At 43.8% G+C, this 19,762-nt stretch overlaps 2 protein-coding genes across 2 annotated transcripts in view; both read right to left on the reverse strand.

Moving 5' to 3' along the window:
* The window catches only part of LOC126028704 (leukocyte immunoglobulin-like receptor subfamily A member 6), a 33,723-nt gene extending 26,033 nt beyond the window's left edge, over nt 1-7,690 (reverse strand). Inside the window, exons 1-2 of the mRNA XM_049787634.1 lie at nt 7,641-7,690; nt 4,982-5,016 (exon numbers count right to left, since the gene is read on the reverse strand). Coding sequence (XP_049643591.1) covers nt 4,982-5,016; nt 7,641-7,690 — 85 coding nt within the window. The remainder of the gene's footprint in view (nt 1-4,981; nt 5,017-7,640) is intronic.
* An 89-nt stretch (nt 7,691-7,779) lies between these two features.
* LOC126028705 (leukocyte immunoglobulin-like receptor subfamily A member 6) lies at nt 7,780-15,872 on the reverse strand. The gene is made up of 6 exons (XM_049787635.1): nt 15,863-15,872; nt 15,431-15,715; nt 15,025-15,324; nt 13,983-14,282; nt 13,485-13,685; nt 7,780-7,895 (listed from the first exon to the last, which is right to left on the reverse strand). The coding sequence occupies exons 1-6, from the start codon at nt 15,870-15,872 to the stop codon at nt 7,780-7,782; spliced, it is 1,212 nt and encodes a 403-aa protein (XP_049643592.1).
* Between the last annotated feature and the right edge of the window lie 3,890 nt (nt 15,873-19,762).

Here is a 19,762-nt window from a genome sequence, read left to right on the forward strand (position 1 = left end):
TTATTTCTATTTTTAATCTCTTTTTTTCAGTGTGTAGTTTTATCTATTTTCATCCCTTTTCACCCCAAAATGTACCGGCAATATAATGTAGCACCATTTTTTCCAGCAAAAGCACACTAAAAAAAGGGAAAATCTTATGCATAAAAACAAACTCTTATCTACTAGGGATAAGAACTCATGCTTTTTACACTACAAGGGCATCTCCCACCTTGAAAATATGTCATGTGGACCCAACTTAGACCCCAGGTGATTAGACACCAACTGTCCAGCCTTGAACCCTGGATCCCAGATATAGAAATGACACAGTTCTTCACAACAGCTACAGGTACCAAACCCCATCCGAGACATCCTTAATACTGTTTGGACACCAACATGTGCAAGCTCTAATATGATAACCTGACAAAGAGGAAACTGGGAACAACTGGACCTAAGAGCAGGTTATCCTACCTCACCAGCATTTTGATAAGACAAAATCAGAAGACTTGTCACTCTTTGGTCGGCGCAAAAGCCAAGATCGTGATCTACAGATGACTGGCTGATAGAACCATGACCGGGCAGTATGTATCCTGGGACCAATAAAAAAGCCCTAGTCTAGGCTTTGATCTATGACTTGCACAACAATCATGGTCTCTAATTCCAGAGGTCTAACTGAGACAATTGCAATTGAATGGGCCTTCTGGAAACATAACGAAAGATGCTATCTCAGGCTCCAACCTAGTTGCAGCGCAAGGACCAAGACCACCAACCACAGAAGATGGATTAAAATGACACTGAGGGAACAGAACTTCTAGAACCACAAAGAAAGACTTCATCGTAAGTTCCACTCCTTCACCTGTGCAGAGACCAAGGACTCTAGATACAGAGGTATGATTTTATCACCCAGGATGGAGCAGAAGTCTTCCACCCACCACAGAAGCACCAAGGGGATAGCAAATTAATTTGAAAGGAGTCTATAGTTAATACCATGACAATATACTTCAAGGGTGGAGAAACCCTGTATCTCTTAGGCCAAGGATATTCCTGTTCGAATGACACCAATGTTTACTGTGCCTATGCAGGAGGGAAGAAAAAAAGACAAAAACACAAAATAATCATTTTTTATTTATCTATCTAGTTTTGTCAATTTCTTTGATTTGGTGTGGATATTGAACTTGTTGTCTCCATTTTTATTTATTTATTTTCTTCTTTTCTCTTCTTCCATTTTGTGCTCTGTCATGTTTTTTACTTCAAGACCATGGCTATTATGTGGTGCCTATCTTTGTTGCTGTAGTGCTCACTCGATATTTTATTTGATATTTCTTTCTGTACTTTGTGGTGTTTCAGCTTCTTTTTCCCCTTCGTCTCTCAAACTGAGGATGAGAGCCTCTAGAAGGGCTTCACCCATTGCTGCTGTATTTGATTTTTACCCCATTTTATTACTTTTCTCTTACTCAAACAAAACCACATAACTTGAACTATCTAGTCCCGCCTCTTAAATAGAGGGGGAAATAATGGAGGTACCAAGACCAAACAGTTGTAAGATCACTAAGTATTAAGCTAGACACAGAGGGGACCACTCATTCTAGCATCCCTGGAGGTGAGGGTGGAGGATATGGGAGGCATGATGGGAACGGAAGTGGAGGGAGGACAAGTCGGTGATGGGAATTCCCCTGATTCAATGTTAATATATACGTAAATTATTACTGTGAATGACATGTAAGCCACTATAATTAAAATAAAAATTATAAAAAAAGATATGGGTCATGTAAGCAGCCTTAGATTTATAGATCTACAAAATATGGTGGCTTGAAAATTTGATAAGATTAAGTTGAGGTGCCTGGAAATTTATGTCTAGGTGATGTAGGGGATTAGGTGTAGGTGTTGAGATGCTGTGGTTCATACAGAAAATGGAATCCTCCCCTAATATCCTTCTTAGAATTCCACTGATGTATTAGACAGGACTTAACTACTTGGGAAGTATTTGGGGGCCATTATTTTCTTTTGGAGCTTGGTGAGGAGCTGGGTCATTTTTGTGGTGAAAAAATGATGGCAGAGGCAAGATTGTTGGGTGTTCAGGTGATGGGATGGGTGAACTTAATCACAAATACACATTCATCACCAACATATCTATATCCCTCCACAAAGGACCCAAATATATTCATAAATTCAGTTCTGTTGCCTTTGTAACTTGTTTCTATCTTGCTTTGTGTCTATAAATCCCATTCTTGAGCGGGTTCATTCTGTAGCTACCCATTGCAGACTGATTGACTTTAGTCAGATACCCTCTAGTTTCATCTATATAGATACAATTGCTTGATTTGTACTTTTTAGCTGCATTGTATTCCATTGTTATGTATATGAAACACAACATGATTCAATTGTATTTTGCTTTTATTTTGAATCACAACATTTAACAATCAATTAAATTTCTAAAAGTGGTGAGTATTATTATGATCACATTCCTTTTTATTATTTTCAGGATTCATGGGGTGCCAGACTTTAATTTTGTTGTTGTTGTTGTTGTTGTTGTTGTGATGATTGGGCCATACCTAATAATGCTCAGGAGTTACTATTGGCTATGTGCTCAGAAATTGCTCCTGGCTCAGAAAACCATATAGGTTGTCAGGGATCAAACCAAGATCAGTCCTGGTCCAGCCACACGTGAGGTAAACACCCTACCACTGTGCTATTGCTCCAGCCCCAGACTTTAATTTTTAATAAAATTATATTCTTTGATTTACAATATTATCATTACAAACCACCATTAGATGCTTTCTTGTGCACATAATTCCAACACTACACCCATCACCAGTGTACTCAATCTCTTTCCCCATGACCGCATGTCCTCTCCTGTCCAAATCCCCCTACCACTTAACTATGTGAGTCAATGTTAGTCAGTTCATTCATTATTGTAGCCTTTGAATCTTTGTTACTACCTTGTTATATGTCTTTTAGCCTCACATATGAGAGAGATGATTCTGTGCCTCTTTTCTTTTGAATGACTTCATTCAACATCATAGCCTCTAGGTTCATCAAAGTTGTTGAAAATGGCATATAGTTCTTTCTTGGAGACAACTATTGGGAAAATACAGTGTTGCAGACTTACTGTTGATTTAGAATTGTATTTCAGAAACAGAGTCGTTCCCTTGGGGTTGTGTAATTCGCACTACACCTACCAAAAGTTTCGAGTGTCACCATACACATGTTCTACCCTTTCCATACCTCCCTGCATTCCTAAGATGTCACCACAATTACAAAGAATTTGAGTTATTTTTGTGCAATATAAGCATAGTTTTATAGCAGAGTTTTTAGTGAGCCCACTGACAGTAATATTGTGAATTTATTTTAAAATAAAACCTTTTTATTTGAGCACTGTCAGGTGTGGCTGCAAACCCCCCCCCCAAAAAAAAACAACCTTTTTTGTTTTCTTAGGGGTGGCACATCTGGTGTCGCTCACGGGTTACTCCTGGATATGCAGTCAGAAGTCGCTCCTGGCTTGAGGGACCATATGGATGGCTCAGGGTGGCCCACTCAAGGGTGGACTCTGTACTCCATAAAATGGCAACTCTGGTAGGTAGCTGGTGCTCCATAGGAGGTAGAAGACTGCCAGACTACATATGTTTTGCCCTCATCCTGGTTTGAATTATTTCATGTGTGACCCTGATTCAGACTCTTTCACCTGGGGTTAGAGATATGGTGTATGGGGTAATTTTACAATATATTATACATGAATTCTGTGTATAATGTATGTTGATACACTTAATATATTACGATAATCTATAATTTATTATTAACTCTAGTAGCATACGAAAATTTCTTTCTGAAAAATTTAAATATATAAATGCACAGACATACACACATCCGTGGGAGTGTGTGTGCTGTGTATAGGTCAGCGAAGGTGTCATAGCCGACCACAGAGTGAAACTGTAGTATCAGATACAGTCCTGTGGTCATAATTGTTCCCTGCAGATTCAGTAGGGATGGTTTTCTAGACTCACCTGCAGAAACACGGTACAACAGAGTTGTACCGATACCCTCTGTCCTGTCCTGTCCAAAGTGACAATGTCTCCCCAACTCTCTGTGTCTTTGTTCTAGGAAAAGTCGTGATCTCTGAATCCATTGCCTTACACGTGGCTCCAATCAGGACAGATCCCAAAATGTAAGTCAGCTGCAAAACCTGCATAGCCCAGGAAGAGCCTCACCTTTGACTAGGAGCTGCAGGGGTCACTGGGTGGTGTCCAAAGCTGGAGTGTATCTATGAAACGGCCATGACAACTAAACCACCACCTACAGTCAGGGTTCACTGATCCAAGGGGAACAGGGGCTTCTGTAGCGCACTGGGAAGTTTCTGTGAGTTTAAGATCCATGGGGTCTCTGCGTCTCCCTTCTGAGTCAGAATGAATTTGTTAAATTCCACCACTGAGCCACTCTACAGGGTTACAGTTTTCTCTGAGACTACGACAGGGCTTGGTAGAGCTGATAGGGATATTTTGCTGTAGAGGCCTGGGAGGGGTACAATGGTTACAGCGCCACCCCACATCCTGAGGACAGAAACCCCTCCTTTAAGGCAGCATCCTGCCCCCCAAGTGACTTATTTGTGACTACCAGCTCCAGGGGGTTACTGGGCTCAGACCAGCTGGCAACAGTAAGCCCCAGCATATCCTTTAGACATGTGCTATACAGAGAACTTAGCCTTGTCCCCCAGCTGCTCTGGGGCTGTTTGTCCTAGGTTGATGAGCTTCCCTTTTTATCCAAACTAAAATCTTAAACCCCCAGGCAACCACAACACCAGAGGATCGCAGGGCTCCCCCAAGAGATTATAGAGGTTGGCGCAACCCAGAGGGTGGGTCTGGAGAGGATCCCTGAAAGGAAGCAGAGGCTGCTCAACGACATTCCCAATCCCATTTCTTGCCCAGGACTCCTATGTCTCCCCAACCCCAGAACTGCTGTTTCCTGTTCCAGCTATGGGATCTGTCCCATGGCCAACTGGCATCATGCTCACCTGCCTGCAGAGGGGTGCCTGTGCCCACATTCAGCCTGCAGAGTGAGACCCTGTGTAAGTTTGTCCTGTATCCAAGAGAGTCCCTGTCACCCTGATGCTTACCCAGACAAAGCAGGGTGCTTGAGGGGATCATAGCATCCCCTGCTGTCCCTGTATTTGTCTTCTGCCACTGGCCCTGTGTATCATGATTTGTCACTTCAGAGTCTTCAGGAAGAGGAACTTCCTCTTTTTCTTCTCTGTAGCTCATTGATAACACCCCCCCCACCAACAGATGTGCTGGGAATTGGTCTTTGCTCCCACGACAGAGTGATGCTAGAGGCTGATGGGGATAGAAGAGTAGAGCACTGGAGGAAGAGGAGTGTGGCCCAGAACAGCATCATGTGGTTCCTCTGAGGGGATTGAGCCTGTCAGTATAATGTTTCCCAGTGAACTTGTGGTAAATGGCTTTGACTATATTGAGGAAAATTCCGTCAATTCTTATTGTGTTGAGAGTTATTTCAGAAATGGATGCTGGATCCTATTGAATGCTTTCTTTGCATCTATTGATATCATATCAATATCAGTTACATAATAGTTTTATGTTGTCTTATTTATATCACGATTATATTGATTACATGTGAATGTTAAAACATACTCACAAGCCTGGGATGAATCTTACTTGATTATAGTGTATGATATTTTTGATTCATTGTTGGATTTTATTTGCTGTATTTTTGTTAAGTTTTGGACACATCTGGTGGTGCTCAGGGTGTCTCCTGGTTCGAGGCTCAGGAATTACCCTTTGCAGGTGTGAGGGATCCTTGAAATGCTGGGAATTGAACTTGGATAAACTGCATGAAAGAAATAATCTCCCTGAAGTGCCATTGCTGTGGCCCAGATTTTTGTGAAGTCACCCAGAGATATGGAGTTAAAATCTTGTTGAGAGTTGCGAGAGTTCCAATGGTCCAACACCCATTCCTTCACTGCTGTTCATCCACGCTATTTTCCTATCCATTCGCCAGTTTCCCTCCAGTACCCTAATCCCATTCTACCTCTTGGGTAAATATACTTCTTTCTCTTTTCCCCCTTTTTTCCTTTTAGGCACTGTGTTTTGCAAGACTATTTATGAATGGATATCTGGAGCACCACTTTTCTTCATTTTTAACACCCAGATCTTGCCCAAAGTAAGTTTCTAATAACCATTGTCACAGTGATCCCTACTCTGTCCTAAAATTTCTTCTTTTCCATTTCTCTTGTCTCTGTGTATTATGCTCACAGAATATCCTAATATCTCACAGTGAGTGTGATCATTCATTGTGTGTCCCTCTCCCTCTGACCACTTTCACTTAGCATGATACTTTCCACTTCTTTTCAAGAACAGAGGATGTGTTTTCATTTCCTCATGTTCTCTTTCATCTCATGAAATTGTGTTGTAGTTTTTTGTGTAGATCTGTTCATCTCTTTAAATCAAAGGAGGTGAGCTTCTGAGATAGTTGATTTATTGGGGTTACAATTGTGAATGACATTTTTAAAAATATCACTATCTTCAATTTTATTTTCTGTCGATAGGAAATCAATGGACTTTTTTTGCTTGTTTGTTTAGGGCCACACCTAGTGGTGTTCCTGACTCGCTCCTATTTCTGTGCAGTGGTATTGGCCTCCACGGAAGCTGATAATATAGTCCAGAGGAAAGTTGGTTTGAGAGACTCCTGTCTGTGCATGGCACTTGGGCACTGGGGAAGTCCTCGTCCTCCTCCTTGCACAGAGTGAAGGTGTCATAGCCAACCTCAGAGCAACAGTGCAGGTTCATGTTCTGTCCTGGGGTCACAATAGGGCCCTCCAGGTTTAGAAGGGAAGTTTTCCAGATGCATCTACAGATGCAGGGGACAGTAGGGCTTCAACTTCGCCTCTGACTTGTCCTATCTTCAGTAACACTGTCCCCCTAACCTTCTATGTCTGTATTCCAGGACCTGCATGCTCACTAAGCCTCCACTCACACGGGGCTTCTCTCTGTGGACAGACATCAAGAATCCTATCTAGCTTCAAAACTGGAGGGACCAACATGAGCCTCATATGAGACCAAAGGCTGCAGTTGGTAGCTGGGGGTGAGACCTTACTCTGTTGTTTAATATGTAAATAATCATAACAGATGAACACTCATTTGTTTCCTGGTGGCCATACAGGGCCCACATAAAACAGGAACTATATTGTCCCATTGGGGTGCCACTGTGATTCTTGGAGGACTTAGATTCTCCCTTCCAAGCCAGAATGAATTGTTTGATTCTCTCAGGTGAGCCACACAGGAGTGTCATGTACCCCCATAGTACTGGTCTTTGTGGTTTCCGTGTCATCAGAATGTCATAGGGCTCCCCTAGTTGATCACAGAGCTTGGCTCATTCCAAAGGGAAGGTCTGGAGAGGGTCCCTGAAAGGAAGCAGAAATTTATCACAAGATTTCACCAGTCCAGCTCTCATTCCAGGACCCCAGCTCTCTAAGCCACCCCCAGAAATGCTGTTTCCTGTCTCAGCTCTGGGTTCTGTTCTGAATTGCCCTGAGACCCATGTTCAGCCAGTCTGCAGTACCTTACTTGCACAGTCAGTCCTGGAGAGACCCTGTGCAACCATCCTGTGTCTGAGAAAGCACCTTTTAAAGTTTCTTGAGTCCCGGGTCCCACGTAGACTCACCCAGACACAGTAAGGCAGTGAGGGGAATCAAGGAGTCTTGAGACATGCCTTGGAAGAATTCATACCCACAGGGCTGATATAGGGTACATTTCTGGAGGGTAGTCCTGAAGATCCCAGAGTGCCACATCAGAGCCCTCAGGAATGGGAACTGTTCTCTTCTCTGTGCAGCCCACAGATATGCTGAGAATTGATCTTGTCTGTGATGTGAAAGCCCCATCCCGTGTTGCTACGACTGATAGAGATGCTGAAATCTGATGGAGATCAGCAGGGTGAAGTGGGTAGATCACTATGGCAGGGGGAGTGAGTCCAAGAGCACCATGGAACATCAACTGAGAGGAAAGATCCCGTCAGGAGATGGCATGTGAGGGTGTTGAAAGCACACAAAATGTCCCCTGTTCCCTGAGAAAAGTTTATGTACCTGTCTCAGGCCCTGGTCATCAGTGAATGTGCTGGAGACTGTGAACCCAACAACCACAAAGTAAGTTGTTCTTCTTTGTACAGTAGTAACACAAGAGATCTTTTACTGCTGTGTGTAATCCATCATTCTTTCTCCTGACTCTCCACCATAATCTGTGGGGAAATGGAATCTGATGAGACCCTGTTATTCATGGAAATTGAAAATGCTCCCTTGTAGAGCTCAGTAGGAGAGCAATCAAGGCCCCAAACAATGGGATTCAGTTTAGTGACTCTTGAGTCTCAATTTAGTGACTCATGTGACTCCACAGTACTGCCGAGAAATGACAACTGAGACAGCCTAGAACCGTAAGAAGCAGCATCCTGCTGTAGAAAGTGAGGGAGGGTTGTCTCCAGCAAAGGGCACAGCTTTTGTGGAACCACACATGAAGGAGGCTGAGGCTCAGGCACAGGAAATGTGAAGAGTAGGTACTCAGACCAGACACTCAAGAGTAGTTGGAACTGAGTTTGATTTATTGGAAGTTCTGCTTCATAGTTAAACAAAAAATATTATAGTGGGAAGTTGGGTAAAACAACTGTTACATAATTTTTATGTTATTGAATAAGCATTATATTTTAGCATACTCATTAAACAATCATCTAAATGTTATATGTATATTGTAAATTCTTAGTCATCAGTTTCATTTGCCATAAACAGAAAAGTGCTTATTATTTTCTTTTGGATAGGAATCTTAGCAGTCAACAAAAATCAGAAAAATACTTTCTCTTGCCTCTTGAATATGATTCTTTCTAGTCAACTATTAATATAGAAGGTACAGTCCCTCTATCCATTTAATATTATAACAAAGAGCTACTGTGAAAAAAGGGCAGATTTCAGGGTCGAAGCAAGACCACCACAGTAGGGCATTTGCCTTGCATGCAGCAGATCCAGGACAGATGGTGGTTTGAATTCCAGTGTCCCATAAGGTCCCCCAAGCCCGGAGCTATTTCTGAGTGCATAGTCAGGAGTAACCTCTGAGTGTCACCAGGTGTGGCCCAAGAACCCAAAAAAAAAGGCAGATGTAATTAAAAAACCAAACACAACTGTAGCTTACACAATACTAAATGAGTAAAAATATTCTTATATATTCTACCTGCTTGGAAAAATATTATTGTAGATTACCCAAGTTTGAGAAAAAATATTATTGCAAAGAATTGTAAAAATATTATTCCATCTGACGCCTGCCCAGTGGGGCCCGACTGTGAAAATTTTGAGTGCTCCCTTGTGTGTCTGTCTACTGTCCTGCTGCATAAACCTCTTGGGAGTGGGCCGAAAAGAGGCTCCAGAAAACTCGCTCTCCCAGAGGCCAATTCTGGGGCGGGAACACCAAGGAACTGCTCCATAATGTGAAAACCGGCTATAAGCAGTACTTTGCAGAAGCCAGGTCCCCTGTTTGTGACGTCAGGCTGGGAAAATCCACGAAACTACGCCTGCCCAGTGGGGCCTGACTGTGAAAAAAATAAGACTATAACTACCAAAAGAATAAAAGCACCCAGCAGCAAAAAAAAAAAATCACCAAATAATAACCACAAGAGTGAGAAAGAAAGAAAAGAAAGAAAAAGGAAGAAGAATAGAAAGTCTCTCTCTCTCCCTCTGACTTATTTCACTCAGCATAATAGACTCCGTGTACATTCATGTATAGGAAAATGTCATGACTTCATCCCTCCTGACGGCTGCATAATAGCACAGAATAGTCTCACTCATCTATGGGTTTTAAGAAAAATAAAAGTCATCTTTGCAACAATCCTCAGAGACAATGAGAGGAGGGCTGGAACTTTCAGCTCACTTCATGAAGCTCACCACAAAGAATGGTGAGTGCAGTTATAGAAATAACTACTCTGAGAACTACCATAATCATGTGAATGAATGAGGAAACTGGAAAGCCTGTCTAGAGTACAGGTGGGGGTGGGGTGGGATGGAGGGAGATTTGGGACATTGGTGGTGGGAATGTTGCACTGATGAAGGGGGGGTGTTCTTTACATGACTGAAATCTAATCACAATCATATTTGTAATCAAAATGTTTAAATAAATAAAAATACTAAAAAAAGAATATAAAAAAAGAAAAATAGAAAAAGTAAAGAAAAAGAATGAGTACTGGTGTGGCAAAGCTTTCTGCCCCCCCCTTTTTGCATAGCCATATAAATATTGGGGAAGTAATAAAGGGAATTCCCTTGGCCTAACAGGGGTCTCAAACGCAATTTACCTGTGGGCCGCAGGAGGCAAAGTCGGGATGATCCTTGAGTGCAAAGTCAGTAGTAACCCTTGAACATTGGGGAGTGTGACCCAAACAACTAAAACAAAACAAAACAAAACAAAAAAGATTCCTCTAGGGCAGGGCCACAAAATGTTGTATGGAGGGCCATTTGTGTTCCACGGGCAGCGAGTTTGAGACCCCTGGCCTAAGAGGTTCAGTGTTTCTCTGCCCTTGAAGCATACTGTTATAGGAACAGCTATTGGCTTCATACATGCTCAACACCACACCCCAAGCTCTTTTTTATGGTGCCAGGAAACTTTCTGCTCAGTTGTGGGTGATAAAATCAGGCCTCTGTAGCTAGAGATCTTTGTGTTAGCACAGGTCATAGAAAAAAAAGTCTAAAATAGAGTCTTTATGGTTGTAGAAGTTCTTTTCCATCATTGCTGTTTTAATTGTTGTTGCAATAGGTGGTCTTGTTTTTCTCAGATCCTAGGCCAAAGCCTAGGATAGAGTCTTCATTATGGTTTCAGAAGTTCTGTTCAGTCTCCATATCAAAGTCAGATCTCTGTAATTAGAGATCTTGATTTTTTTACAAGTCCTAGGCTAAAGCCTAGGGTAGGGTTTTTCTTATTGGGCCCAGGATAAGTTCTGCCCAGTCATGGTTGTAAAAGTCAGTCTTCTGGGGCCGGGCGGTGGCGCTAGAAGTAAGGTGCCTGCCTTGCCTGCACTAGCCTAGGACGGACCGCGGTTTGATCCCCCGGCGTCCCATATAGTCCCCCAAGCCAGGAGCGACTTCTGAGTGCATAGCCAGCAGTAACCCCTGAGCGTCACTGGGTGTGGCCCCCCAAAAAAAGTCAGTCTTCTATAGTTAGCGCTTTTGGTTTTTGCACAGATCAAAGGGTGACATGTCTTCGATTTCATCTTACCTATAGGACAACCTGTTCATAGATCATGGTGTTTAAGTTTTCTCATTCTCAAGATGTCATATCAGAACTGGTGCAAGTTGGTGCCAGAGCTGTCAAAAATTTCCCAGGGGAGATTGGTTTATAGTGTTGTTGCAGGGAACTATATCAGTTCTACGTCTGGGATCTGGGATTCGTGGTTGGGTGAACACTGTCAATATCATAGAGACTAAGTTATGTCCATATGACACATGTTCAGGGTAGGAGGTGCCCCTGTATTATAAAAAGTATGAGTTCTTATACCTAGATAATAAGATCTTAAAGAAACCCATAAACTTTTATGTGTTCATTTTTTTTTATTTTGGGGGGTCATACTCGGCAACACTGAGGGATTACTCCTGACTCTATGCTCAGAAAGCACTCCTGGCAGGTTGGGGGACCATATGAGATGCCGGGATTCAAACCACTGCCCTTCTGCATGCAAGGCAAACACCCTACCTCCATACTATCTCTCCATCCCCTATGTGCTAATTTTGTTGTCTGCCACTTTACTATAAAAGAATCTATTGTTTTTTTTAGAAACTGATTTTAGTCATTATAATTTTCACATACAATATCCTATCATCTCTGCTGGTAAGATCTTGAATTCTTCCTTTTCTATATGATGCCCTTCATATGCTTGTCTTGCCTAATTGTTATGGCAAGTACTTCCAGTACTGTATTGAATGGAAGTGGTGAGAGTTCCTTCAATTCCCATTTTGCATGTACAGAGCATGGCACCATCATTCTGGGTTTGTCTCTCCAGTGATTTGGGAACACTACCTCAGTGCTCAGGGAACACCAGGACTCATGCCAACATTGATTAAAGTGAAGCAGGGTTGCAACTGTGAACTTGCAGCTGTAAGACACTCCCTACCCCAACCTCTTTATGCCATAGTTAACTTATGCCATTAGTTAAATTCATATGTCAGTTATTACATTTTTCTTCAATGGTGGTGACCTGACCAGAAATGTGCGCAAAGATAGAACATGTTAATTAAATATTGATCTAAAGTGGTAGGTATACTACATCTTTATACTGCACAGAATTGATAGGTGCTTTGGGATATTTACAAGCAGACAATAATGTCAGAACTCCAACAATGTCCTTCAGAAATAACAGAGTGAGTCATTTTAGGAATCAGCAAGGTAGAAGAGTGAATACTCTTTTCCTGAAGTCAAACATCCTTGAGAGAGCACTAGGACTTTTCGGCACCTTGCCTATGTAGCATCCCTAATGGCTCTCACTTCTGACCTCAAAGTCACTCCTCAGTCTGCTGAGAAAATTCGGTTCCACAGCTTTTCTCATTCTCCTTTAACCACCCTTTTTTCCTCCTGATCATCCCCGAATAGTGCCTTGACAGAATCGAGCCTCAAACAGCAGAATCCCAAGGAAAAGCAGAACCGCAACACCCAGGAGGATCCGGATGAGATTCACTGCTGTGTAGATATGTGGGTGGGAGGGACACATGCAGGATTTGACGGTCTTAGAGGTCGTAATTAACCATCTTTCTCAGGCAGCTATACCCTGAACAGAACACAGCCCTCTGCAACCCAATCCCAACAGTTGCCCTTACTCACCACTGATGGAATTGAGTGTGTGTTGAGTGGGGTTCATAGTGGCATCTGATCCTGGAAACCATCATTGGGTGTGTGAGGAGGATTTGTAGATACCAAAGACATCTCCTGGCCTCTCCAGATCACCAGCTTCCCATGACAGCTCTCTGACATCCCTGCCCCATGGGATCTGCCTATGGATTCTCAGAATCCCAGGAAGTCAGCACCACAATGGCTGGTCTCACCTGAGATTTGGAGCTGTAGGGGGGCACTAGGGTGAGACAACCAGTAGGAGTTAACACTATGTGACCTGTACCACACGTAGGTGCCACCAATATTTGATGTCATAGAGTGGAAGGAGAATAGAGCCTGTATTATCTCCTCTGTCTTATGCACTCTGACACTCAGTGAAGGACTGGCCGCCCTCTCCTTGGTCAGCAGTGTGCATAAAATTCTTTGACACACAAAGCAAGGTTATATTTTTTCATGAGGATTTCAAGTGACCCTGCACTACTGAGAGGACTTGAGTGTAGGGGAGCTGTCCTAGGAAAAGAAGGGGTGAGTAGACCCAAATCAGAGCTATGTTTCCTGGCCTTTTTAGGCCATGCCTTGAGTCTCTGTCCCATCCTCCTACCATTACCCTCATCAAGGCCTCAGCAGAATATGGATCCCTTAGGAACCATGGTCCCTCACCTGCTACCAGGATGTCCGATGGGTCACTGACCTCTGACCACAGGAGTGTGAGGCTATGTCTCCCATAGCAGCAGTATGTGCTGCCAAGGAAGGTGCTTATAGGACCCAGTTTTAAGTCTGCCTGAGAGAGACCGGCCTGTGTATTGTGGCTGGGGACCCGGTAGAGGTCCAGGACCCCCTCCTTGTATAGAGAAAAATTTCCTAGGTGACCTCAGAGCGGCATTGCAGGGTCACATTCTGTCCTGAGGTCATGATATATAGCCCTGCACGCTTATCAAGGCTAGCTATATCTATCTAGCTATCTGTAGGGACAGGGGACAGCAGGGCTGTGCATCTACCCTCTGTCATGGACCCTTCCTGGTAACACTATTCCCCAACTATCTGTGCTTCAGCACCTCATGCTACCTTACCCACCCACTAACCTGGGGTTCTCCTCTGAGAGAGATGCCAAGAAAGAGATGTATCTGCAAAACCCAGATAATCCAGATGGGGCCTCACCTGAGAGCAAGAGCTGTAGCACGTTGCTGGGGTATGACAGCACCAATTCGTTTTCAAAATGACCATAACAGCTGAATGTCCAGTTTTGTCCAGGGCCCACAGGGCCCACAGGGAACAGGGCCTGGAACAGCCCATTGTGGTTTGTCTGTGATTCCTGGACCCGATATGACTCAGGTTTCCCTTCCCTAATCAGAACAAATCCTTCGAACCTCATAGATGAGCCACACTTGAGGGTCACGTTTTTCCCCGAGGGCACAACAGGGCTCGGCATGGCTGAGAGGGATGGTCTTCTGTAAAAACCTAGGAGGGCACAGTTGTTATGAGGGCAAACACTGCACTTCCAGAGTGCAGACCCCTACCCATCCCCAGTGACTCCTACCTGTGACCATCAACTTCAGCTGATCACTATACTGGCAGTTGCCTGAAGCCGTGCAGTATGCACATGCCAATGTCCACGTGTCGCTCTGTTGGATCTCCGCAAAGGAGAACTTTGCTTTGTTTCCGGATACAGGAATCATTGTTGCCCTCCACATACCGTTCAAAGGGTTTGATCCACTTAAGTCATAATTCTGGGCCCCTGGGATTCCCTGACACCAGACAGTCAGAGGACTTCCGTGGGGGACCACAGAACCTGGTTCAGCCCAGATGGTAGGTTTGGGGAGGGTGCCTGCAAGAAAGAAGAGACTGGTCACAGACAGTCTCCAGTGCCAGTTTTCAGTCCATGGCACCAGTTCCCTGAATCAACCCTAGAACTGCTGTTTTCCATCCCATCTGTGGGGTCTGTCCTGGGGTCGTGATATAGCCCTGCAAACTTAGCAGGGCCTTAGGGAGGGTCTCACAGATGTATCTGCAGGGACAGCAAACAGCAGGACTGTGCATCTACCCCATGCCCTGGACCCTCCCTGGTGACACTACCCCAACTCTCTGTGCTTCAGCACCCCCATGCTACCTTACCCATGCACTAACCTGGGGCTCCCTTCTGAGAGAGATGCCAAGAAAGAGATGTATTTGCAAAACCCGGATAATCCAGATGGGGCCTCACCTGAGAGCAAGAGCTGTAGCATGTTGCTGGGTTCTGACATCACCAATTCATTTTCAAAATGACCATAACAGCTGAATGTCCAGTTCTGCCCAGAGCCCACGGGGCCCACAGGGAATAGAGCCTGGAAGAGCCCATTGTGGTGTGGCTGTGATTCTTGGACCCAGAAAGACTCAGGTTTTCCTTCCCTAATTAGAACAAATCCTCGGAACCTCTCAGGTGAGCCACACTGAAGGGTCACGTTCTCCCCTACGGGCACAACAGGGCTCGGCAGGGCTGAGAGGGATGGTCTGTCGTGAAAACCTAGGAGGACACAGCTGTTACAAGGTGACCCCACAAATCTATATCCCTTGAGGGAAAACACCCCACTTCTTCACTGTAGTCACCTATCCACCCAGGTGACTCTTACCTGTGACCATAAGCTTCAGCTTGTCACTATACATGGAGCATGTAGAAGCTTCACAATACTGACATTCCCACCCCCTTGCATGGCCCTGTTGGATCTCGCTGATGGTGAACTTTGCTTTGTTCCCAGACACAGGGATCATATTTTCAGACCAGATCTGTACAGATTTTGATGATATTAGGACATAGTTTTGAGCCCCTGAGGTTCCCTGACACCAGAAAGTCAGAGGTCTCCCAAGGGGGATGACAGAGCCTGGCTCAGCCCAGATGATGGGTCTGGGGAGGGTGCCTGCAAGGAAAAAGAGACAGGTCACAGACATTCTCCAGTGGTACTTTTTAGCCTATGACCCCACTACCCAACCATCCTTAGAACTGCTGTCCCCATCTCATCTGTGGGGTCTGTCTTGGGGAATTCTGGGACCTGGGTCATGCTCACCTGTTTGCATGGTGGTCCTGGCACTCACACTCAGTCCTGGAGAGAGACCATGTGAGATATCTGTTGAGTTCTGAGTCTCTTCCCAGGCCCCCCTCAGGTCTGGATCCCCCTGAAGCTCATCCAGACAAAGGAGAGCCATGACAAAAATCATACTTCTAACTCCTGTCTTGGCCATGTCTTAGAAGGACTAGTGCCCCACTAGACAGATGCGGGGTGTGTCCCTGAAGGCTGGTACAACCATCACATGGTGTCACATCAGAGCCCTCAGAAAGAGGAACTGTCCTCTTCTCTCTGTAGCTCACAGATAATTCAAGATTTGGTCTTGCCTGTGGTGAGAAGGGCCCAGCCTGTATTCCCACAACTGACAGAAATGCTGAAGGCTGATAGAGATTAGGAGAGTGGGGCTGTGGCAGAGGGAGTGTGGCCCAGAGCAGCATCATGTGACCATTGGCTGAGAAGAGTCCTGTCAGACTGTGGCATGTGAGGATGTTGTCAGCACAAGGAATGTTCCCTATCCCTTGAGGAAAGTTTATGTACCTGTCGCAGTCCCTGGTCACCAGTGAAAGTGGTGGGCTGTGAACATGCCAATCACAAAAAAAAGTTGTTTTTCATTTGTACAGTAGTAACACTATGTGGGTTTTCCCTCCCACAACTTCTTATTTATCCAACCTGAATAATCATAACTGCCCACACCTGGAATGAGTGGGTAGAGGAGTCTTCATGGAGGAGAGAGAGGGGACAAGAAGGAGAGTTAGAGAGAGAAATGTCTGAGAGGCATCATTAGATATGCAGCATCAGATGCAATATTAGCAATTGAGCATCATCAAAGAAGCAGCAGCAGTAGCATCACCAAATGAAGTTCCAGGAGTCTGCCAGCTTTATTTCACAATCCCTTCCGCCATGTACACCTCCTCACATGGCCTCTGTACTAAGCCTTTTCCTAGTAGCTTCTTCTCTACTCCCTCTGGCTCTCTAGGCCTCTGTCTCCCTTTCAGCTTCTTTTTTCCTAATTTCCTAACTGGCTTCTAGGGTGGAACTTCATTTGACTACTTTGTTAACCTCTCTGCCCTCACCCTGCAACCTTCAGACCCCCCCCCCAGACTATAGAGGCTGTGGGAGCTGGGTCGAGCCCAGAAAGGCCTCACCATCCCCCTACCAGCACTAGGACTCATTAATTTATATTAAGACAACAACACAAGAGATATTTTACTGTATGAGATGCATCATTCCTTTCCTTGACTCTTCACCGTAATCTGTGGGAAATGGAATATTGAGGGGATCCTGGGATCTACTGAAATTGAAAATGCTCCCTTGTAGAGCCCAACAGGAGAGCAGTCAGGGACTCAAACAGTGGGTCTCATTTTAATGACACTTGTGATACCTCAGTGCTGCCAAGGAGTGATACCTGGAACATCCCGATCCATAGGTGAGAGCATCAAGCTGTAAGAAAGGAAGGGGAGTTGTTGCTAGTAGAGGTTACAGCTTTTGTGAACTCACATGTGAAAGAGGCCGGGGCTCAGGGACAGGAAACATGGAAACATACTTCTCAGGCCACCCAGAGCAATATAACTCCTGAAGAGTCAGTCTCATCTCACACAAACAGGATGTTTCTTTCCAGATAGGTTTTGTTTCAATAAAGAAACAGGACTTACTCATGACTCTGCTTCAGGAATCACTTGTGGCCTTGCTCAGGGATCATATTGGATGCCTGGGGGAAAACCCAGTCAGCTGCAGGCATAGCTAATGCTCTCCCTAAAGTGCTATCTTTTTTACTCAGACATTATTGAAATTCACTGGGGATATGAATTTAAAATCTTGTTGATAGTCGCATGCCACTCACACAATGTTCCAACACCCATTCCTGTACCAATGTTGTTTATACACATCGCTTTTTCCAATCTCCTCCCTTCTTTCCCCAATCTACCTATTTATTTATTTATTTATTTATTTATTTATTTATTTATTTATTTATTTATGGTTTTTGGATCACACCTCGCAGTGCTCAGGGGTTCCTCCTGGCTCTACACTCAGAAATCATTCCTGGTAGGCTCAGGGGACCATATTGGATGCCTGGATTTGAACCATCATCCTTCTGCATGCAAGGCAAACGCTTTACCTCCATGAAACCTCTCCAGACCCCAGTCTACCTCTTTACAGACTTATTTCTTCTTTCTCTCTTCCCCCCTTTCTTATTTTTGGCACCAGAGTTTGCATACTATTGATGAAGCAGTATCCGGCATATAACTTTGCTTCATTTCAACACCCAGAACTCTCCAGCGTAAGATTTTCAATAACTTGTCAAAGTAATCCTTCTCTTTCTTAACTGCACTTCTTTTCCAAGTTTTATTTTATTCAAATAATTTCTTTATTTAAGCACTGCAATAACAAAAACATTTGTAGTTGGATTTACCTAACTGTACTTTTTCCAATCATTTCTCTCATGTTTGGGTATTATTTTAAAAGTATTTTTATATCCCACAATGAGTGAAATTTATAGGTGTCCCTCCCTCTTTCTCATTTCATTTCTCATGATACTTTTGATGTATATTCAAGGAGGATGTGTTTCCATTTCCTCCTGTCCTTTTTCATTTCATGAAGTGTTTTGCAGTTTCATTTTTATAGAATTTTCACCTGTTCATATCAAAGAGGTGAAATTCTGAGGCACTTGATTTTCTGGGGGTACAACTGTAAATGGGATTGTTCTTTGAAATATCACTTTGTCCATTTTAGTTTTGTGTATAAAGGAGAGCCATGGGCTTTTTTTTTTTTTTTTTTTTTTTTTTTTTTTTTTTTTTTTTTGGTTTGGAACCATACTCAGGGTTTAGTCCTGGATTTGCTCTCAGAATTTATTCCTGGCAGGTTCATGGGACTATATAGGATGCCAGTGGTCAAATCTCCATCAGCCAGGTACAAGAAAAATGCCCTTCCTGCTATGATGTTGCTCTGCCTTAAGAAAACCATGAACGTTTAGGTCTTAATTTTGCTGCCTGCCACTTTACTATCAACAATCTATTGTTTTTTAGAAACTTTTTAATCATTAGAATTTTCACATACAATATCCTATTGGTGCATGGATGGTGAGGCCTTTCTTAGCCCAGCCTGGCGCCTGAAGCCCCTTTGGCCCATGGGTCTGTGGGTTCAGGATAAAGGCGAGAAAATGATCCACAGGCAGTCAGTTGAAGTTTCAGGAGACATTAACTTTATTTACTACAAGACCCTAACTGCCATGTGCAGATCTCACAGGGCTTCTAGGCTAAACAGCCTCTTTCTTGCTCCTCTATGTACATGCTTTCTCTCCTCTAACTGCTGCATCTTTCTTGCTGCTCTCACCCACCCTTCCCTTAGGCCACTTTAATTAACAACCACAAAACCCTCCCAGTTGTGGGAGGGTCTGATCATCCCAGGTAAGATCAGCATTTGACTTTGTGAGGGGGTAACATCCTATTGGTGAGATCTTGAATTCTCCTTTTCTATCTGATGCCCTCAATATGCTTTTCTTGCTTAATTATTATGGCAAATACATCCAGTTCTGTATTGAGTGGAAGTGCTAAGAGATCCTTCAATTCCTATTTTGTGTCCACAGAAGATGAGACCTTGCTGGGTTTGTCTCTGGCAATCTGGAAACACTCCCACAGTGCTCAGGAAAGACCAGGTCAACATTGATTAAAGTTATTCAGGGTTGGAGCTGTGAACTCGCAGCTGGAAGACACTTCCTGCCCTTTATGCACATAGTTAACTTATGCCATTAGTTAACTTCATAGGTGACTTATTACCTTTTTTTCAGCTGTGGTGACTGGTCAGGTGTGTGAATAAATGACACGTATAAATCAGGATTGATCTCAAGTGGCAGGTATAATATACCTTTATTTTGCACAGAAATGAATTGTGTTTGGGGTATTT

The sequence above is a fragment of the Suncus etruscus genome, chromosome 14 (genome assembly GCF_024139225.1).
Source record: "Suncus etruscus isolate mSunEtr1 chromosome 14, mSunEtr1.pri.cur, whole genome shotgun sequence".
NCBI classification, from domain to species: domain Eukaryota; kingdom Metazoa; phylum Chordata; class Mammalia; order Eulipotyphla; family Soricidae; genus Suncus; species Suncus etruscus.